Below are 21459 nucleotides of genomic sequence, written 5' to 3'. Positions count from 1 at the left end.
TATGTGGCGGGGTGGATTTAGTGGTGGGAATATTTTGGATCTGAGAGTTTTCTATCTTTTTTGAGTGACTTGGGCATTTTTAATATTAATAATAACAGCAAATCTGAGGTCAGAGGAAAGGAGGTGTTGGATAAGTATGAACCACAAACTACTGCCAGATGAAGAAGCGGTTTTCTTTGTTTGTTTCTTCTTTCTTCCTTTTTTTTTTTTTTCCTTCTCCTTTTTCGTTTCTTCTATTTTCTTATCCTACAACTTTTTTCTCTGTCCTAAATCCTTACCCAAGGTTATTATTCTTTTGGGCGAATCCTTATCCAAAGTTACTTTCCTTGCTTTCATAATACAACTCGAACTATTTCATTAACTCGGTTTCAGGATGTTTCTGTGTCGATAAAAAATATATATATATTTCATTAATTCGGGTGTTAAATCAAGTAAACAAATTAAATTGAACTGTTTTTTAGGTGTACCGTTCTTGTTTAAGAGTTCAAACAGTTGGATTAATTAAACATACTGAGTTTGTACACAATTCGTATACTACAACCTTTTTTTTCCCACCAAATCAAAATGAAGTTGATGCGATCCCATTTGGGTGTTTCTAAGCTGGTGTAAATTCACATCAAGCACATTAATAAAATAGTGTAAAGTTGCGTGGTCAATTAATTTAAGCAATATGTAAACTAATCCTATTGAGATTTTGTAGTTCTTTATTTTATTGGTTCAAGTGTTAAATAACCAGCTGTATTTGATGTTGATGTCCTGCTTTGTGCACCCCAAATGATTAATTATCATAATAACGAAGGCAATAGGGATACCAAAAGTCACACCACTGATTTTGATCTATATAATATGTCTTCTTCATCCCGCATTGTTCCCTCATCGTAAACGTTTGTGATAATTACTACTCCCTCCGTCCCATTTTGATAGTCCCGTTTTCCTTTTTCGTCTGTCCCAAATTGAAGTCCACTTTCCAATTGAAGAATGTAGTTGTATTTTAATTTTCCTAAAATACCCTTATTCAATGTAAGTTGTTGTTACTATAAACCTACCCCATTTAATGAGAGTTGATTCTTTTTTTACCATCAATTCAAGTTTCCATAAAGTTGTACTCTATTTAATGTGAGGGTATTTTAGGAAAATAGCAATCTAAATTTACTTTTCCAACAAAGTTAACTACTTTTTCTTAAACTGTGTGAAAAAAGAAATGGGACTATCAAAGTGGGACGGAGGGAGTACATAATTTATTTTCGAGATTTCTAACAATTTCACTGAAATCAAGATATAAGTGACGATTAATGCAATGGGAGATGCTGAAGATTCCCTGAGGGTCAAATTTGTAGTATAAAATCTCTCTTTCTTTTCGGACATTTTATTGTTGTTTGGAAGTTGTGGTCCTTTAATTACTCCTTTTTTTTCATCTTTTTAACGGAAAGAGAAATATTTTACGCGAAAAAGAGAAAAAGAAAAGAAAGAAAGGCAATCATTACACGGGTGCAGCATTAGGCCCATGGTTTTGTTGAAGCTTTTGGATAACGAAGAATAAGAACGGATAAAATGCTGACGCAGAATCCACGTACGACTGGTAACACCTGGCAGCATTTCAAATTGAAGGCGATTGGACACCTTTTTTTTTTTGCCTCAAGGTACTCACCATTTAATCTCAAAATCCAATCACTATCCACCGTTAATTAGCAGTGTTTGTTTTATCTCAGGACTGCAATTTTGAGTATTTACTCGATTCTCCACCCTTGTACTCTTTGTTGGTCAATTTTTAAAAACTTTTACTTACGGAAATCAGGTCTAAATTTGACTATTATAAAGCTGGATCCACTTATCTTGAAGTGTATTTTTGCTACCCTCATTGGCTTATTGTTATGACAAAAAAGAGGATTAACTTTTTAGACAGTGCAGCGATTCTTTTATACTATCAATTATGAACGCATATTATATTTACATGATTTTAATTCATGTTATATGGCATTAATTTAAATTTGTTAATGTAGAAAAAGATTATACATTGATAATGGCCTTGTTTGACAGACAATTTTTTTGCCAAGTTTGTCTGCTACAAATTTTTTAAAAACTTTAGCTACAGTAATCTTAAAAAACTTCTCAAAAATTTTAAACTATACATTTCAAAATATTCAAAAAAAACACACTTCAAAAATTTTTTAAAAAATATCTACAGTAAGTTACAATAAAATTTTAGATAAACATCCAAAAAACTCACTTGTCAAACGAGTATAAAAAGCTTATTCCAAAAAATATATTTATATCTATAGTGTAACAATAAACAACAGGTGGGCGTCTTGTCATTTGTCAAATACACGGGGTGATATATTGCCGTCATCAAGACAACACATGATTCATGAAGCATTATTTGCATTTGAAATTCTTTGAGCTGGCAGGCTCCTAGCTAGTCAGCCTTAAAATCGAAGCAGAGCCACAAGAAAATATGAGTCCACACTTGAACGGATTAGGCTTGTTTGATAATTCAATTAATCATTTAAATTTAATGAATTTATATTTTAATATGTTCAACATATTTGATAATAAAAAATTAAATATTTAAATTAATTAAGTGAGTATTAAATTTTTTAGATAAAATTTGCTCTCAAAATAAGTGATAAACTATTCACTTATCACTGAATGTAATATACATTTAAATGTATTTGATTTAATACTTAATAACTCAAAATAAGTGATAAGCTATTCACTTATCACTGAATGTAATATACATTTAAATGTATTTGATTTAATACTTAATAACTCAATAATTTAATAGATTCATATTTTAATTTTATCAAACGCATCCTTAGTGATTAACGGGAAATGTCCTATAATAGTCCCAAAAGTTCCTTTTTATTTTTATTTTTATGTTTGTCTGTAAAATTTTTCAAGTAGAATTGGTCGATAAACCTAAAGACTATTAAGTTCTTATTTTTCACCTTTTAGGCATAGAGTTGTGAATACAATGATCTCAGCAAGATAGAAAATAACAAATAAAATAGTAGGCACTACTACTCATTAGCGCATCCACAACGCGGGTGTAATGGCTCCCCATTACACCGCTCCATGACACGATCTCCCATTGGAGCCGTGTCATAGAGATTACACGCATCATATCCATGATGCGTGTAATCCATGATGCTGTGGGACCTATAATCATTTTTAAATGATTTAAAATTAGTATTCATTTTGTTATTATTTGTATTTTATTTGATTTAAATTATGTAATATAATGTTATGGAGTTCAACTAATTACATTTGCATTTTATTAATTAAGTATGGATTATTATGATATATTCGCATTTGAGGTATCAAATATTTGTTTAATTTTGTGTATAATTATTTTTGAAAAAATAACAATATATTATTTTTGAGAGATAGAAAAAGATATATTATTCAAACTTAAAAATTAATAATATCATTTTTAGAAAATAAAAAATTCAAAAGGTAAAAAATTTAATGAAAGTTAGTACTTTATTTTTTAAAAATAACAAAATTATTTTTAAAATTATTTTATTTATTTATGGGATATGAGTTATACATTATTAAAATAAATATTTGATTTAATTGTGGACCCATGCTATTACACCTTGTGGAGTGTAATCCATTGTGAGTGAAAGTGTAATAAAATAGGAGAAAGTGTAATGCTGACGTGGCATATGGATTACACTTCACAAAGTGTAATAGCATTGTGGATGCCCTAAGTCAAACTAGAGTGAGAAAATTAAAAGTACATATATATATTTGGACAAAGTATACATTAAATATTACTTAATATCGAATATACCCTAACAAGATAATATTAAAATGAAATGTAATAATTAACCTGGAGACATTGAATCAATATCCAAGATGTAGAAAATAGTAGTGTGAGTGGGTACTATTTCCTTGTCAATCTCAAGGCAAACCCTTTTTCGCTTGCTGTTCCCCCAACCTTTTTTTTCACTCCCCATTTGGACCACAAACAAAAGTTTTTAGTTACCTCTATAAAAACTCCAAAAATGAGAGATAATTCAATGAAAAAGTAAGAAAATTTTTTGACCATTCCTTATATAGCAGCAGAAGATGCTGTGTTTATTTTGGCTGATTAAGCACAAAAGAAACCCTACAGATCTTGAGGCGAGACGAACTAATTCCCCTCCCATGCATCCACTCTCTAGAGGGAACCCGAGCAAGGAGGGAGGATAATTCACAATTATTCCTACAGCGAAAATATTCCAAAATACGAAAAGAACATAAATCAAAACATGATCCTAGATCATATACACTACCCACGCATGGAGTCCTTATTAAATCTTAATCTGCAGAAGTTTAAAAAGGAGCTTCATTCACGAACTCCAACCGATTTCAGTGACTCAATGTCCCTTGGATGAGTGAAGGGGTTCGGGCGAGAAGGGTCGTCAAGGGTGCGTTTATGGTCCTGAATGTGAGCAACTTTTCGAAGAAAAGACTTGTTAATGAACTTGTCAGATGAACCCAGAACAGCATCTGGCTGGTACACCTCGGGAACAGTTTCTCTCTTCTTCTTGCTTAGTTGAACCGTTGGGGAATATGCTAGTTGCTGCCAAGCACTGTGAGTGGCCAAGGTGACCACGGTTACAAGAAAACCGCCCATGATCATGACCGGAGCCCAATCCCCATTGGCCGGGAACTTGGACTTTGCCTGGTGCATGTGTTCATGAACATGCATGGCTGCATCTGCTGCTGCGGTTGCATATTTTCTTGTTGCAGAGGATGCAAATGAGCGGCTTTGTGATCCCATTGCTTTCAGCATTGGTCTCAACTGGTTTGTTGCCCTGAAAGCCATGTTTTTTGCTTGTGAAACAAAAAAGAAAAGGTGAAGCGATAATGAATTGGAACACTAGTGAGGAATGAAAAAAAATCAAATTGACAGCAAATTTAGCTAGCTATTTGGTTAATTATAGAGAGGAAAGTGTGGATTAGGAGGCCTTGGAACGCGGTTAGAGTGCCATGTAACTGTTTGTTGCATGCTTGGAGCAGACTTGAACAGTTTGAGCGTATAGAGGAAATTGTGGGAGGTAGTTTACAACATTCTAAGGCTTCCGCGACATCTCAGGCAACTTCCGAGTATGTTTAGACACATATATCATATTTTCAGAGGAAATTAACTGTGCTTAGTCCGAACGGTTCCATTCATATCTCACCGTCAGTTTTTGGACATTTAAATCCATCTTCTTTTTCATGGTTAATAGTACGTTCTTCTTTTTATTTCTTTCTTCTTTTTCAATGTTAATAGTGTTGTCCCACTAGTCGGGTTCACTTAAATGGTCTTCTGATAATCGGGAGAACTTCTCAGCGCATTCATCAATTTATTTTATCCGCAGCTAATGACAATCCAATACTGCCAGAAATTATACAAGTCATACCTTTAACCCTCCAAAAGAATTTGTTTACACACTTTCTTGTGAATAATATTACTACCCTTTCGAACTTTATTAAAAAAAAAAAAAAAAAACTTGCAAGTCTTTCCCCGACAAACTCAAGCCACATAATCAAATTTCTTCAATACTTAAATTTTCCTAAATGCAAGTACAAACCTCTAATTGTCTGAAATCTAAACTAGCCAATGATAGATAGACGGCCTTCAACCACAAAGTAAGTTCCCATGTACAAAGAAGTAGAAACATCTAATTGTCTCAAAGGTTAAAAAACCAGAGAGTCTTCAGCCATAAAGACCAAGCAAAATATGGTCGCCTAGACCCAATTGCCAGAAAGTCCGGCAGTAACACCCACTATGGGATTTGAATTCCATGCACAGGTGTCCACCCTCCATCGTGAACTGTAATTGCAGCAGCAATAACAGATTAGTGGCTAACCAACCTCCTCGATGATACTATGAAGTAAGCAAGAAGAAAGAAACACACCCTCGTGATCTCTCATTGGAGTCATACATGGATGCAGTGGAGTTTGTGAAGAATGAACAGGGGCCTCACTTTCAAAGCCAGATCTAGATGCTTGCCTGGCACGACAAACAGTAGAAATATTTTATCAACAATTACGAATTTGATCAAAAGTGAGAGAGAAACTAAAGGAAACATATTTTACCGGGAAGGCATTGAGATATTCACAGTATCAGTTATTTGATCAAGACCCACTGCACATAATGATCTTCGTCAGTATGCCAAAACAAACATCCAACCAATAACTAGAAAGGAGAGGAGGGGAGGGGGGGGGGGGGAAGCTAAAATAAGAGTTTGCTCAATTCATCAAAAAACTTGCCTAGAACCACCCTCATCTGGGCCTCCAATTCCACCTGAACATTTTTTCCTTTTATGCTCTTAACACGCCCCTTGTGACCTTTGTATACACCCTTGCGAATTTTAATAAAAGCACCAATCAAAGCATCACGCTCTTGCTGAACCCCATATCTTCCTCTAGCTAAAAGAGATTTTAATGTCACAATTATTTTCAACTTTCAATCAAGAAACACAGCAACATACCATTCACAGATGAGCCACATTCTAAAAAGTAGAGAAAATCGAGTACAAAAAATATGGTTATTAAAAACAAATACCTAGATCCAACTTTTGAAGTTAAAAGAACATAATGAAATCAAGTAAACAATTAATAGAATAAAAACACATTCCACATACCATTCATAGATGAGCAGCCTCTAGATGATCTCTGTTGAGACAGATGAACACGAGAGCATGAGCTAGTATTCTCACCCTACACGGTAGCAAAATTGTATGAATTTTGACTGGAAACAGCAAACTAAAACAGATAAAAACTAGCCAAACAGGATACACGATCCATACGTTCCAGTTGTTAGTTGCTCGTGATCCACCAGCAAGCAGTATACAAGATTGAGATTTTGCACACATAAAGCCTGCATTCTCCAGGTGATGATGGTCATAAATGAACAGATTTCCTTTGTAAATATGTACAATTTTACCTGTCCTTCCCTGAAGGAGGAGGATAAGAAATAATATCAATGATAGAACAGGTAATTCCAAGAGACATACATTACAAGCAGTCAAAATACTCACCCTCCATACACCCTCCACAACTTTCACAAGGTCATTCACTGATAATTGGTGGTTTAGTAGATCTTTTGTTTGATATTTTATTCCGTCAAGTTTGCATCTTATGTTTCCCAGCTTTACAATTTCTACCACCGCTTTCCCTGGGATCCCCTTTAGTACCTGAAAAGGTAATACCAAACTTCAGCAACTTACGTCGGTTAACAGCACAACTTTACACCATATCATAAAACTCGCCTGGAAAGATTCATTCTCAATATGAATGATGACACCAAAACTCGAATCACTGCACAAAAAATGAACAAATTTTAGCTAGCATTCACACTAACACAATAATGTCCAGATGTAAGAAAGACTTACTCCAGCTGCACAAGGTTATGAAGCTCAAAATCTTCAATTTGATCGACACCGCTTGCTGCTTCAGATATCTCCATGACATGGTCAGCAAATACTTGAAGCTAGAAAATCATGAAGTTTGTAAGTTACCTGTCTTCGTTGCAGATTTTCGGAATGCTGAAAGACATTAAGTTAAATAGGAAAAACTTACAAGTTCCTTTGTGGTATCAGATATTATATTCACCAAATGCCCCTCAACAGAAACCACAAAACCAGTTGTACCTTCTGCTGCTCCACATATAATCTTAACATGATTCCCAGGTTCGAAGTACTTGCAAAGCTCTTTGTGACTCATTACAAGATAATCCTGAAAAAATTATGGTGCAAACAATCATAAGAACCAACTATGCATTTTTAGGCACTTCAGCACGAAAGTTTGAAGCCATGAAGTTAGCTATTTTACCAGGTGATACCCTACATCTGGTTTCACATGGATGTTATCTTCCTCAACTTTCTCTACCCATCCCTTCAAGTTCTTAAGATCACCCTTCACGACAATGACTCGATCACCCTTAAAAAACTGCGCTTTCTTCCTATTTGTCAATAGACTAAATAAATTTGCCATATCACCATCTTCAATGTGACTAGAATGAAGGAATTTCTCAAGTTCATCAATAGTGGGATGTACGCCACATGCATTAACTGATCTGAAGGACACTTCTTTGAGTAAAAAACCATCTTTGGAACGCGGTGTGATATGAAAATCATTTTTCTTTGAAACTCCATCACCCTGGAAAAAGTAACTTGCTATGTAAGTATACAGGCATATCATAACGTGCTAATAGAAAACAGCAAAAAAAAAAAAAAATAGCTATCATTAATCACTCCAAAGTGCAGAGAACAAAATTTTTAAATAGAAGATGATAAGTAGTAGAAATTTCATAAATGAAAAAAAAATTAGTAAAAGCAATTTTAAAAAAACCAAAAATAAATACAGCAGATAACACAAACAATTTACTTACTAGGGCCCGCAAGTTATTTGAGGGGAACAGTTTCACCGTTACTTTCTGCCGCACATTATCTATATCAACAACCTTTAGGACAAATAGCTAGAAGTCAAGAAAAATAGTATCTCAAAGAGATCCAAACAACAAAATTGAAGGAAAACAAGGTTCACAACCTTGGCAAGTTCTCCTTTGTACATTCCGTTCCTCATTCTCACCCAAGCACCCCTAGAAAGATGAACAGCTTTAGTCTTCACTGAAAGGACATCTGTCATCTCCTTGAGTGGAACAAGCATTATTTGTTTACTATTTATTTTACGTAATCCCTTACATGCCTGTAACAGAAGCAAGAAACTACATTAACAGGAATGTAATGGCTAGACATAACTCTGTCACATACACACTGTACTCCTACAATTAACGCATACCTCCTTCACATGAGCTTCTTTGTCTGCCTCAACATAAATATAGTTCTTAATATGATCAAGAGCTACAGCTGATCTGATTTGCAGATGAGATCCTTCATCAATAGACTTTTGCATCAGGCAAAAAGCAACTTCTCTTTCATGACCATTCTACATTAACCACGAGTCAGATATCATGCACTTTCATAAGAGCCTTCAAGTTCAGTCCAGAAGAGAGGCTAAATCACATACCACACATGTCACCCTCCACAATTTTGGATCTCTAATAGTAGGTAAGAGAGCTTGTTGTTCGACTTCTGTTGGCTCTTCATCAAGCTCCAAATCTCTCTTGCCATATCTTTCCTGTACCCTCTTCTCAAGTGCCTCAATATCTTCTTCTTCATCATCCTCAGAATCAACAAGGAAACTACGATGTGTCTGTATAGCATCATCTTTATCAAGTATATCTGCGCTCCCATTCTCTATGAAGTCTATATATGTCAACAAAAACATCGAACAGCACTGATGGGTCAACAATCAAGTATTAAAAACTCAAACAAACGAAATGCAACATTCTTGTAAAGAAGTTGATCATTGTGTCATAACATCCGCCAAAAACATCCAACGCTAAAGGATTTGTTTGACTCTTTTTTGGGGCTATACATTAAGAAGTTTAATGAGCAGATTCATGGTATGTAAGTATTTCTTTCTCTTGACTAATATCAAGAGACACTCCCAGTTATATGAAGGAACTTGCACAAAGCAGACAACTTTCATAGGCCATCAAAGAAAGAAACTACATTGCAGCCAACTCGTATCTCTTAACATGCGCAGACGAAAATAATACTTGCTCAATCGGGTAACGAAAATGGTAGGCCTTCTTCAATCAGGATGAAGAATATATATTTATCTACTACTGATATATTAGCCATTAGGATAGTCAGTGGCGCTTTTCTTTTCTTTTTTTTGTTTTTGGGGGGGGGGGGGGGGGGGGGGTGGGGTTAAGTAGTCAGTGGTTTTTTTTTTGTTTTAACCCTGGTAATTAATAAAGAAGGAAAGGGGGAAAAAAAGGCCCTTACGAACAAAGTTACTAAAAAATGACATTTATTCATAGTAAATGCAATAAAACTAGAAAAAAAATATAAATGTCAAAGTTCTCTAACCGTCGTCGAATCCTTCCTCGTCCTCCTGATCTTCCTCCTCATCATCATCAACCACCGCTTCCCAGTCTAAATACTGCAACCCGGACTTCCGTTTTGAGCGGCGGCGTTTACCAGCGCGATATTCGCGCTCCTCCTCCTCCTCCTCCTCCTCCGCTACATCATCGACGAACTCCGATCGCCGTCGCTTCTTCCTCCCGGCCTTTCCACCGTCGAAATCGTCAACTTCTCGTGGCTCGAACTCTTCGTTGCCCTTCTTCTTGCCTCGGCTGCGCCCCATCGCTACTACCCAATGCCTAGAACTTTCCGAATCGACTCTTTAACAACACAATCGCACAAACGTAATCGAAATTGAGACATCGGGAGAGTGCCCACGAGGGGGTTATTTATAGGCGTTTTACTGCGTGTTTTTGGGTGGGTTTTGGTGTGTGTGAGAGAACGTGGAGTTAATGGAACCCTAGATGAAGGGTGAAGGGTTGAACAGTCAAGAGATTTGGGAAATGGGATTGGGAAGGAGGGTTCGCTGATTTTGATTCATCCCAATCTTTATAGGGAAGGAGGCGGAGGGAAATGGGTCTCTCTCCCTCTCTTTCTCTCTCTTTTCAAATTCTTTTCTGTTTTTTTTCCGAAAATTGGGTGAATGGGCCAAAGTTGATTGGGCTCTTTTGACATAAAAGATATGTGGACTGTGCATTCTATTGGGCCTCACTTATGAGTTAGTAAACCACTGAGTACTTGCCATAGGAGTTAATCTTATAAAACTATTTTTTAACTTTTCAGAAGGAAATGGATAGAAGTAATTAATTTGAATAAGTTTGGATTAGCTGTTTTGAGGGGTGTTTTAAAATTTTTTTACTGTAGCAGTGTATGAAAATTTTTTATTATAAAATTTTTTTGAAATATTTGATATATTATATGGATGAAATGTTTTTTGAATTATTTTTATTTGTGTATTACTGTAGCATTGTATTTGAAAAACTTCTTTTTGAAAAAATAACCAATCCAAACGGCGGCTGGGGTTTTTTTTTTTTTTTTTAGTGTGTATAATCATGCCATAAGTAAGATGCTAATTATATGAGCTTTTTAAAGTTAAACTTGATTTAAAAGCAAACAGTCCATCAGCCAAGCAGATGGTACTGCTATGTCTTCTGGTCCCAGGTTCTTTTAATCATGTTGAATGGTTTCCTGATTTAATTCTACTGAAAATTAATCACATGTTTAATCTTCTATTTTCTGAATCACGTTTAATCATGTTGAATGGTTTCCCTGGTACTGGTACCTATCAAGATTAAGTACTTAATAAGAGCCTCAATGCCATCCTGACAAGTCGGTCATGCAATTGTTTAACCTATATCATGATCCATTATGTTTGGATGTAGTTGCAAATGTGATGGACCATAGCTTGTTGCAGGAATATGTATTGCTTTGTAATATGTAGTGTTGCTGGAGGCATTGCCACATTTAAGTTGAGCCCATGTTATATATGTGGCTCCGGTCATGAAATATGCCAAGTGCTAAGCAAACAAATGAATCCCAACAAATGATCCAGATCAAATTCATGTCACAGTCGACAAAAATGGTGTCACATGTTAAATCTAAAACCCTCAAGCTTGGGTCATTTTAACTCCATCACAATTTATTGTACCTATAATCAAATGAAAGGGAACTATAGACATGTGTCTGTTACAGTTTCTACTTTCTAGAGCTTTCACCAGCCATAGGGGTAGTGCAAGTAGGTCAAAACTTGAAACCTTCGATGTCTGAGACAAGGGATGCAACGTATTGCTGGTGTTGATTCCCGCATAAGATCTGCCTTTCTTGCCATATGCATTTAAAAAAACATTAAGACATTAAAGCTCTGAGGAATCAACATTGCCAATGCTCATCAAGAATCATCAACTGTGTCAAAATGGGGATCCACCGTCTCTTTTTTTCCCAAGCATGACGTCTTTCGCTTCATTGATTTTAGAAGCAAGATAGTGGCTACCACCGGCATCAGGATGGTTTGCTACCATAACCTTTCGATGCGCTTCCTTAACTTTGTCTGCAGTTACATTTTCTCTGTAAAACAATTCAAAATAAGTGATAAGAATCTTTCCTCATTCCTCTCATAAACGGAACAAAGGAACTCATGTAATAGGATAGCAAAATGGTGTCAAATTAGAAGATCTAAACCTCATGGAGAAACTCAAACTCCATAAGCCTTGCAAGAATATTAAGTTCCATAAAACCCAAAACCTTTTCTGTAAAAGGTTCGGAAAATTGTGTTGATAACTCACTGTATTCAAGTGGTAAGTTTATATGGTTAAAATCAATGCTTGGATGAAGGCTGATAATGGGCCAAAAGGTACAAGAAGAGATAGTATTGTTACTCAACGGAAGATAATATTGGGTAACGTCAAAGTCTACATAGTTGCTGAATTCAGTTCAACCATGCAAGACACATTTAGAATAAGAAACAACCACGTTAAGTGGATCTTTGCACAATAATATGGGTAACATCAAAGTCTATACAGTTGCTGAATTTAGTTCAACCATGCAACATGCAACATGCATCTAGAATAAGAAACTTCCACGTTAAGAGGATCTTGGCATGATCATATGCAAAGAGAGTCATTCTCTTAGTGCATTTCAATTTAGGCCACAAAAGGAACTGAATCTCATATTCCTGGTTGCATACCATTTATACTTGAGTACCAGTCAAACCGGGTTAGACTAGGTGCAGAGGATTGAAACAGCCAGAGTAAGGATTTACAAACCCCTATGTTTTACTTTAAGTTGCATTAGCAACTTGAACTGCCACCATTAAGCTGCTAGTCATGGAAGTTATATATGTATGTTATCTACTCTGGCTTTTAGCTAGCGATTATAGTGGACTCCCAGCACAGCCATGCTGCACTCCTTTTATTGGTAATGCAGACCGTTTTTTCTTGTTTTTGTAACTACATTCACCTTCTGAGTGGATTTGACAGCATGTGCAAAAAAAGTTTTTTGATGTGATTTGGAGTGTAAATATGTTGCCAACAAAAATGATTTTGTGAACAGATTAATACAATGAAAGTTGACAGAACAGCACAAAGCAGGCCAGTCAGCTAATATTGATAGAGTGGACTGCCTAGCTCATAGAACAGTCTATACCGTGCCCTGACTACCTCTGAATTCTGATTTATGAACTCCAAAAGTTTAAAATTATTTGTTCTGATGAAATTCGTCTTCAAGTAGCTCCCAGCCTTCATTCTAAATCTTGCTCTTTACAAACATAGACATGCCTTCTCTGACAGCTACACATTAAGGATAATTGAGTTTCTACCATTTGCAATTAGATACCTATTAGCCGATAACTTCAGGAAGTTTCATTTGAAAATAGAAAAATGAATTTTAAGAGACTAATTGGAATCCTTATTAAAGACCATTTGGCTCTTGATTTCAGGACCCCATTATGCAAATGTTCCTTTTATCATTTTTTCCCTCAAGTTGTTTTGTTTAATTTTTGATCCTCCCTTAAGTTGCCCAAGCCTTTAACCCTGCCCGCCAACATTCTGGTATGGAAGGAAGGCAGGAGCAACTGCAAGTGTTGGAAAACACATGCCATCTTCATTATAAAATCCAGCTATATACTTCAGTCCACTGTGTGATAGCTTTTGTCTTTCTCAATTACTTCACTATTCCATTTCACTAACCATCTTCTTCAACAACATGAGAATGATCATGATGTTCAGCAAGTTCTTGCGAATTTCCCACTGTATAAGAAATAATTAGCAGAACCATGTCACTTCATCAACATGGATTTGTCTGTAGTAAGTAAGAAGCCTTCATTTCAAATCAATTATCTAATATGACCCCCAGCATCATGTATGCTCTAGAGGTTTTTGACATATTCCTTGAAATTACTTCACCAAATATAATTCAAGGTTAAAACACATTTCTTGTTAATGCATAACATGTCTGAGGCATCTGGATAACCTCCAGCAGAGAAAGTGAACTATGGCCTTCCAACTTCCCTTGAACCAAACATTTCAGCAGATGAGTTGCTTACCTAATGCCCAGGATGAGAGCTGCTTCCCTTCTGGTCATTTTAGGTTGAAAGCCACCTTCATAAAACTTTCGGGTTGTAGATTTTGGCGAACGTGCCTTAAACGCTTGCCAAGCCTGAATTCCATATCTACCGGCTAGACCTGTCGCAGCCACTGCAAGTCCAGCCAGAAATGGGGTAGCCTGAAGAATATTTAGAAGCTCACTAATTCTTGTCTACCATAGAAAAAAAATCCACAGAATCATAGTTCCTAAGGTACTCTCTCAGCCACTACCAGCTACTACTAAACACTATCCACTGGATTGGTGACTGTGATCCATGTCGTGGAGATGAAGGTCTCTTTAGCCTTTCTTTTTTCTTTTTTTTGGCGGTAGAACTCTTTAGCCACTCGTCTACAAGAGAAAACACAATAATTACCAAGTAATGAAAGGATTTTGGACGGATATCCATTTTCAAGATTCCTCATGGAAAATGCCACCTTCCATGAATACAAAATATATTCGTTAAATTCAGGAAACACACTGCAAATGGTTGCAACTATTATGTTAACGAACCAAAATGGTTTGTTCCACTCGTTACAAATTTCACAAGCTTCGAATAGCTAGATTCACTTATTAATCTAATTTCAATGCAACATGCTTTCCTCTTAGAAATTTTGTATAAGCAAACTCAAAAGGCTGATAGCAGAAATTAAAACATGTGAAAGAAATGGGGCTGATGAATCACAGAGAAATAATAAAAAAAAATATTAAATTAAGGAACCAAACAAGAATAACAAGAAGAGGGAGGAAAAACCCAGTTGAATACTTAGCCAAATAATAAAGATACTACTGTAAAAGAAACTAGTGATGGCTAATAGAAATGATTGAAACTTGAATTCAAAGGAGTATATACAAAATTAGAAGCTTAATTACCATATTTGGAAGCAATGGAGAACTGGGTTGGGGATTGCATCAAATGGTGCAAGGCCGAGGTTTGTCTTGGAATGAAGCTTCTGAATTCTGGACTTGCTGGGTCAAGTTTCTTGAGTGCGTTCTGGAAGATCACCACCAAAGACAGGCTTTTGACTTGAGTTGTGGTTCGTTTGATTATCAAGCGCTGCAACCTTGTTTGGAAACGAATTTTCCATAAAAAAATCTTTACATTTTTTCGTAAGTATTTTTTAATCATATATATATATCTCTATAAAAACTTCAAAGAATTGCAATCCAAACACGGCTGATTTGGTCCAATTACAGAAGTGGGCAATGCCACGCGTCGTCTTGCTAGCAACATCCCAGAGAAATGTGCTGAAAATATGCTTTAAAAAATTTTTAAAAAAATCCAGAGTCGAATAGAACAGTAGCTAATTGACTGAATCCGTTGGTTAGACTTTAATCTCTGAATTTCTTATGTTTAATTGTTGGGTTGTAGTTCTCAGTGAAAGTGAAACCCACTACCAATCGAACCAAATAGCGAAGAAAGAAAGGGTAGAGGCTCTGCCTGATACTGCCCCACGTCTTCCATTTTCCAGTTGTTAATCAATGAAATTGAATCCAGGTGTAAAGTACTAGGGGCTGAGAACCTGTTTTCACTTTTTCTTTTGAGTTTTAATGAAAAAATATATTATAGTAATCTGATGTATGCGAAATAATAAATGATTAAAAAAATATATATATAAAAAAAATAACAATTCAAAGTGATAATAACAGCGCACCGGCCAAAGATCAAAAGTACTAGAGGCAGAAATGCATAAAGTTTCAGCAATTTTTTTTTTTTTTTTTTGCTTTGAGCACCCGATATCCCTACTTTCAGTGAGATTAATTCGCATTCGCATTCAAGGAGTGCCTGCAAAATTCGACTGAAGGTCTAACCCAAAGTTTTTCAAAGTGCTATATGCAGGAGCCAAACTTGTGACCTCCCATTCGCATCAACAATTTGCTTACTAGTTACCTCAAACTCATGGGTTTGTTTCAGCGATTTTTCACCCACTGGGGGACTGGGGGTTTTTTTTAGGGAGAAAGTGGGGATGGGGGTGGAGGTAATGTCGGTGTTGGCTTTCTTATGATGAATGTGTGAACTCGAAGCAAACTACAAGCATCCTTTTTATCCCGTACCATTTGGCAGTGGAAAATCTGAACTGCATTATATGAGTGCAATTTGACAAAATTTTCGTTTATTGGAACCGGATGCCTGAAAACAACTCCAGAGAGACTGCAAGGAAACATGTGAGTACAGAGAAGCAAATATTTGTCTATGCACCTTTTGTGACAAGCTTGCTTTACTATCAGGGCTAATATATAAACCTTGTACACGACAAGCTGAAATGTCTATCCTCCAACTGAACATCACCAAATGTTTACATTACCCCATTATTCACAGAACTGAAGCAGCATATATATCAAAGAATTCCCAGATAAGATCATCTTGAAGCCAAAAATATACATCAAATATAGGTTGCTATCCAAACTGATAAATTTCAGAATCCAAAGCGACACCTTTTTCACCTGAGATCACTAACAGTTCTTCTCATTCAGTTTTCACTCTATTCATTCTTCTCAAATTGTCCAAGAGGTCGAAAACAGCTCGAATTGTTCGATTGGTTATATGTTATTTCAAAATCATACCAGCTGTCTTAAGTTTATATAAACATTGATGTCTTCTCATATCTACATTTGTCATTGGCTGGCTTTCATCCTCATGAGGTAGCATTGATGTCTTTAACAGAGCTGGCATCCATCTTAGGGGACCCAGAGTGCCTCCTTGCGGTAGCAGGAGAAGTGGAGAAAGATAACCTCTTCCTCGAAGAACTAACTGATCCTTTGTCTGGTGTCCCATTGTTTTCCAAACCCATGGGGCTTGGTAACCTGGACTTGGCTTTAGCTGAATGCGTAGGGGCCATGTAGCTAGGAACTGCAGGAGAGCTTGCAAGGCTCTCATCATCCCTCACTGAAGAACCAGCTATACTATGCCTCCGTTGGAAATCTGACTGTGCACTGCAGAAGCTTCTAGAGTCTTCATCCAAACGGTTACTTCCTTTTACACTTGGTGACCTCATCTTTCCTGTAATGTAGGACGAGGTTGGTGTCTTTGAATGGGGAGTTGAAGGTGATTGACGACTTGGAGGGCGGCTTTGCCTATGAGCAGATGGAGAAGGCTTATTATCATCATAGTATGGGCGGAATTCCCCAACAGAAGCAGCTCGGGTTGCACTCTTTAGAGAAGCACGATCACTGTTGAGCTCTTTGTCAACTGCAGTTTTTGATTCCCAAGGCCGGGCAGCCATCCATCGCTCTAACCAACTCCACCCCCACTGAGGATTGTTTGGATCCATGAACGTCTGGTTTGCAGATTTAGAAGAGTTTCTCCGTGTTTGCTGAGACAGAGATTATTTACTCTATGTTCAAAGATAATTTCCAAAAAGAAGTTGCACAACGAACATTTTAGCATAGCAACCCTGCCTTACAATTTCACTTATCAAGTGAAAGCGAGAGAGCTAGAAATTGGACTCCACTCAAGAAATCCATCACTCTAATGCTTCTATGCAGGGGAAATAAAATGCACAGAAACATCACTCATATACCATCTCTGGTGAAGAATGTAACCTTGTCCACATTATATGTAGACATGATAAATGGCTTCATGGAATCCAAATTTGTATAATATTTCTTGAAGATTTGCAGCAACAACTTATAGATTCAGAATAATGGTTCAGATACAAATGACCATAGAAAATAACTCACGGAATTTAAGAATTGCTGTAAGATTGATATATGATTTAAATCAAAAGCATGATGCATAACAATTAAGAAACTGAACAAGGTAAAAAGTGCAAAGAGCAACTTAAACTTCAAGGGCTGTAACTTCCTACAACTACAAGGAAGTGCAGGAAAAAAGGACTAGTTAACAACCGGCTAAACATACTATGGTGTGTTTTAGTAATGCATAAATATGCAATATTATGTCCATTGTTCCTGCTAAAACATCAAAAGGATTATGCTTTTCACTTGTAGATTCTGATAGATAGACGAAATCTGGAGGATGGCTCTTCCAATGCCAGAAAGAATAAGCAACTGATCTTAAGGAAGTACAAGAAATGACAAAAGTAAGGTACCTGATGCGAATATGCATAAGCCAATGCCCTTTCCCTTCTAATAGCTGCTTCGTGCTTGCTCTGCAGGGTTGCTTCGTGTTGCTCCTTTGATTGAGTGCTGTCATTCCAGTTATCTCCAATCTGTCATAAATTTTCACAATTATCTTGATCCCACTTGTAATCAAAACGAAGAAACAAGACAGAAAACCTTGCTTTACATCCACATTACACATATGAGCTTGCACTATTTGGGGTGATTCAAGCATAAGAAATTTCTTCTCATTCAAGGCACAAATAAGTAAATCAACGTTGGATCAACAATTGAAGGAACTCCAGATGTTCTATTTAACTTGAAATAAATCTAAGAGCCCACACAGGAAGGTTAAATCTAATTCAAGAGCATCAGCTTCATATCTTTCATACTTAAGGTCTCTACAAGTTATCATGTTGCACTGGTTTTGCTGCTGCCCACACATAATCCAGTAGATACAAAAATGTCAGTGTTGATATAAATTAAGATATGTATATTCTTGTCCAATTCCAGAAGCTTTTGCAGCCTAAACTGATTCACATCTGAATGAGCAACGCATACAGAATTGCCAGCTACAGGTGATAATTAGCATGTGAAAAAACAAGAGGCATAGCAGTGAGTGGATCTTTACAGATGTTAAAAATCTAGAGCTCTCTTGTACTAGACAATTTGGAAAGCACAAAAATTGTGGAGGTGCAGTGATAGTAGTGTATAACCTACATATTCCCTTAAAATCCCCCAGGGGGGGGGGGGGGGGGGGGGTGGCTGGGGAACACTTACAGATGTTCTCAGCTTCTCAAGCTCCTTCTCACGCTTCTGTTGGATCTGTCTCTGGAGAGCCTCATTCTCCTCTGACATTCTGATTCTCCTTGCATGAATCTGAGATTGCACATGGGCGAGGGCCTGCATGCATCTTAAGGTGGTTGTTGCTTGACGTTTGACAGATTGCCCTTGAACCATAGTTTTCAACCTCACCAATCCTCTTAAAGCCCGCAATGCCCTTCTTGCCTAAGATGTCATAAATCACACTATGAAATGCAAGGAGTCATGTCACATAATAAATGCCTGCAAGTATCCTCCAGGGAGGCATGAAATGCATAACTAACCTCTAACCAGAACCATGACAATTAAGCTTGACCGATAGTAGATAACGCATAGTAATTAACTCGATTATACTCAGGACTTTGTCAAAAAAAAGTTAAATTTCTCAACTTGATTCGAGGTCTTTCTTTTCTGTGGCAAGTAGAAGGTTCATGAAAGGCAACAACTACGAATATTTGAGGTTCTTTATGGAAGACAACAAATGCATGCCCAGCTAATGTGTCTGCATACATATGATCACTGAACAATTTCAAGTGCCAACAAAAGGAACCACTAATGTCACCATGTATCCACGAAAAGCTGTTTGAATCTTGATAGCAGCAATTTCCTCCTTTGATTTGCCAGAATAATGAGCTGCAGCTGTGAGCCGAACAATCTCTGCTGCTGCCTTAGCAGCTGCTACAGCTGCTTCTGCTGCCACGGCAGTGGCAAGAGCAACAGAATAGGCATGTTTATTCTGCTCATTTTCAGCTTCAGTCAATTTTACTTCCTCCACAGTAGATGAGGCTGCAGGAGTTGCGATTGCATTTTCTGTTTGTACAGCATCCAAATCCGCGCTCCTCTGTCTTCCAAACCATCTTTTCGATTTACGGGTTTTCTAGTTGAAAAAATTCAACAAAAATGAAATGATGAATAAACTTTCAATCAGTCAAAGCATGAAAAAAGAAAATTTTTAGGCGTTCAAGTACCCTACCTTATCTTTCTTTTCATTTGATTCAGGACTAAGCACCCTTTTCACTGCAGAAAACCAGCCCCCTTTCTTCCCCATCCCTGATCAGCGGACCTTCAAGAAAACAAAGCAGCGTAGCATGACAAAACTAAATGCACAAAGTAGTAATCCTACATTATTTCAAAAGAAAAAAAAAATCTTTACTGCAAAAAAATCCAATCAAGTAAAAGAATAGGTCAGTAAGAAATACACGAGCTTTATAACGTGATAATACCACCAAGAGTTACATGCGTAAGCAATTGGAAAGAGATAAAAATCATTTCTTGGGCAGAAATTCACATTTATGTTAAGAGATCAGCAACAACCAAGCAAAATACTGTCATTGCTTAACATTTTGAGTGACAGGAACACAATGTGAACGCCAATCGCACCAAAGAGCAACTTCTCGTTCCAACCGACAAACATAAAACAAAAATGGAGTACATCAGAATTGCAACAAAAAAAAATCAAATAATTGAGATGAATAATGTTGCAAAATCCTCCAACAGAAAGAGGATGCACCAAAGATGTATACCCATACTAGAATATGATACCAAACAAAAACAAGAAAACCCCACAAAAGCCTCAGAAGTACTATACCATTAAACTTTTGTTGGTATATCAAACTCGTACCCACAAAAGCCACAGAAGTACTATACCAGTAACCATTATCCAAACCAACATTCTAACCAACCCTCATATTAACAAATGCAAAACATAACAAACCAATTGATCAACAACCTGAAAAGCCAATACATGTCTTCATCATAACAGAATATGCCAAAACAAAAACATAAAAATAACAGAAAAAGCAACAGAAATAAAAACATTTAACATGGCATAGGATCCGGTACATATTACTAATCAAAAGGGTCTATATTCCTAGGCGAATAAGGATGTTTTAATTCTCACTAACATCATTGTCCCTTCACGCTTCTTCCTGCGGACCAAAAATGTAAACAAGATGCAATGGCTTTGATTAAATTTACAGAAAAAAAAATTGTGCCATGATGAATAATACATATACCTGAAGGCTTAAAAGCATATTTCTGCAGATCCCTCAACTCCCTCTTCTCCAACTCTATTTAGCTCATCTCTTTTGCACTGTTTTAAAGCAATAAAAAATGAAAAAGAGATGTCAAAATCAACAAAAACGTGGCTGCATGCACTCTTTCCTGAAGGAAAAAATAGAGAAGAGAGAGCCCGGGTTAGGAAGGGGGAGGATTTGGGTTTATTCTGATATTTCTGAGAAGAAAAAGCAAATGGTTATGGTGTTGTCGTGTTGAAATGGAAGCGGTGGAAGAAGGAAGGAATTTCATGGATGACAAAGAATAACCGACACAGGGGTATTTCGGGAATTCCGTCAGATGACGAGGCAGGAACGTATTGGTAAGGGGATGTTTGGATGTGGGGACCGCAGCAGGTTTTTGGATTGGGGAGTTAAAGAGCGGGTGAGGGTGGGGCCCGGCCCACTTGCACAGACTTATCCGTCCTTTTGTTGTTTAACTGCAGACAACGATAACTAACTGAATTGTCTTTTTCCCTTTCATAACTCACAGTTTTTTGTATGAGTGTTTCGATAAATGGACTCTGCGAAGA

General features: G+C 36.7%; 4 protein-coding genes across 6 annotated transcripts; all 4 read right to left on the bottom strand.

Moving 5' to 3' along the window:
- Positions 1 to 4330: 4330 nt before the first annotated feature.
- LOC113710672 (uncharacterized) lies at positions 4331 to 4813 on the bottom strand. Its single transcript, XM_027233796.1, has one exon. The coding sequence runs from the start codon at positions 4811 to 4813 to the stop codon at positions 4331 to 4333; it is 483 nt and encodes a 160-aa protein (XP_027089597.1).
- A 703-nt stretch (positions 4814 to 5516) lies between these two features.
- Positions 5517 to 10498, bottom strand: LOC113709315 (putative transcription elongation factor SPT5 homolog 1). Of its 2 annotated transcripts, none has more exons than XM_027232058.2 (16): positions 9918 to 10498; positions 9007 to 9245; positions 8779 to 8925; positions 8527 to 8685; positions 8369 to 8440; positions 7810 to 8136; positions 7558 to 7713; positions 7371 to 7468; positions 7248 to 7296; positions 7017 to 7172; positions 6786 to 6932; positions 6621 to 6696; positions 6247 to 6405; positions 6073 to 6121; positions 5892 to 5986; positions 5517 to 5806 (listed from the first exon to the last, which is right to left on the bottom strand). In XM_027232058.2, the coding sequence occupies exons 1-16, from the start codon at positions 10192 to 10194 to the stop codon at positions 5760 to 5762; spliced, it is 2253 nt and encodes a 750-aa protein (XP_027087859.2). In that variant the 5' UTR covers positions 10195 to 10498; the 3' UTR covers positions 5517 to 5759. The 2 variants fall into 2 exon arrangements, with proteins under 2 accessions (XP_027087859.2, XP_071922275.1); XM_072066174.1 differs by having other exon boundaries at positions 7017 to 7180; positions 7256 to 7296; positions 9918 to 10339.
- A 943-nt stretch (positions 10499 to 11441) lies between these two features.
- Positions 11442 to 15110, bottom strand: LOC113709423 (mitochondrial import inner membrane translocase subunit TIM14-1). Its single transcript, XM_027232187.2, has 3 exons — positions 14862 to 15110; positions 13951 to 14129; positions 11442 to 11975 (listed from the first exon to the last, which is right to left on the bottom strand). Exons 1-3 carry the CDS (start codon positions 14862 to 14864, stop codon positions 11819 to 11821), a joined length of 339 nt encoding a protein of 112 aa, XP_027087988.2. The 5' UTR covers positions 14865 to 15110; the 3' UTR covers positions 11442 to 11818.
- Positions 15111 to 16189: 1079 nt separating this feature from the next.
- Positions 16190 to 21220, bottom strand: LOC113710204 (protein IQ-DOMAIN 3). Of its 2 annotated transcripts, XM_027233082.2 has the most exons (7): positions 20888 to 21220; positions 20161 to 20262; positions 19846 to 19935; positions 19435 to 19749; positions 18831 to 19058; positions 18041 to 18160; positions 16190 to 17302 (listed from the first exon to the last, which is right to left on the bottom strand). In XM_027233082.2, exons 3-7 carry the CDS (start codon positions 19918 to 19920, stop codon positions 16625 to 16627), a joined length of 1416 nt encoding a protein of 471 aa, XP_027088883.2. In that variant the 5' UTR covers positions 19921 to 19935; positions 20161 to 20262; positions 20888 to 21220; the 3' UTR covers positions 16190 to 16624. The 2 variants fall into 2 exon arrangements, with proteins under 2 accessions (XP_027088883.2, XP_027088882.2); XM_027233081.2 differs by lacking the exon at positions 20161 to 20262 and having other exon boundaries at positions 20888 to 21218.
- Between the last annotated feature and the right edge of the window lie 239 nt (positions 21221 to 21459).

This window comes from Coffea arabica, chromosome 9e (assembly GCF_036785885.1).
Source record: "Coffea arabica cultivar ET-39 chromosome 9e, Coffea Arabica ET-39 HiFi, whole genome shotgun sequence".
Classification (NCBI taxonomy): Eukaryota; Viridiplantae; Streptophyta; class Magnoliopsida; order Gentianales; family Rubiaceae; genus Coffea; species Coffea arabica.
Note: the sequence above shows the minus strand (reverse complement) of the source record. Positions and strands in the feature narration are given on the sequence as shown.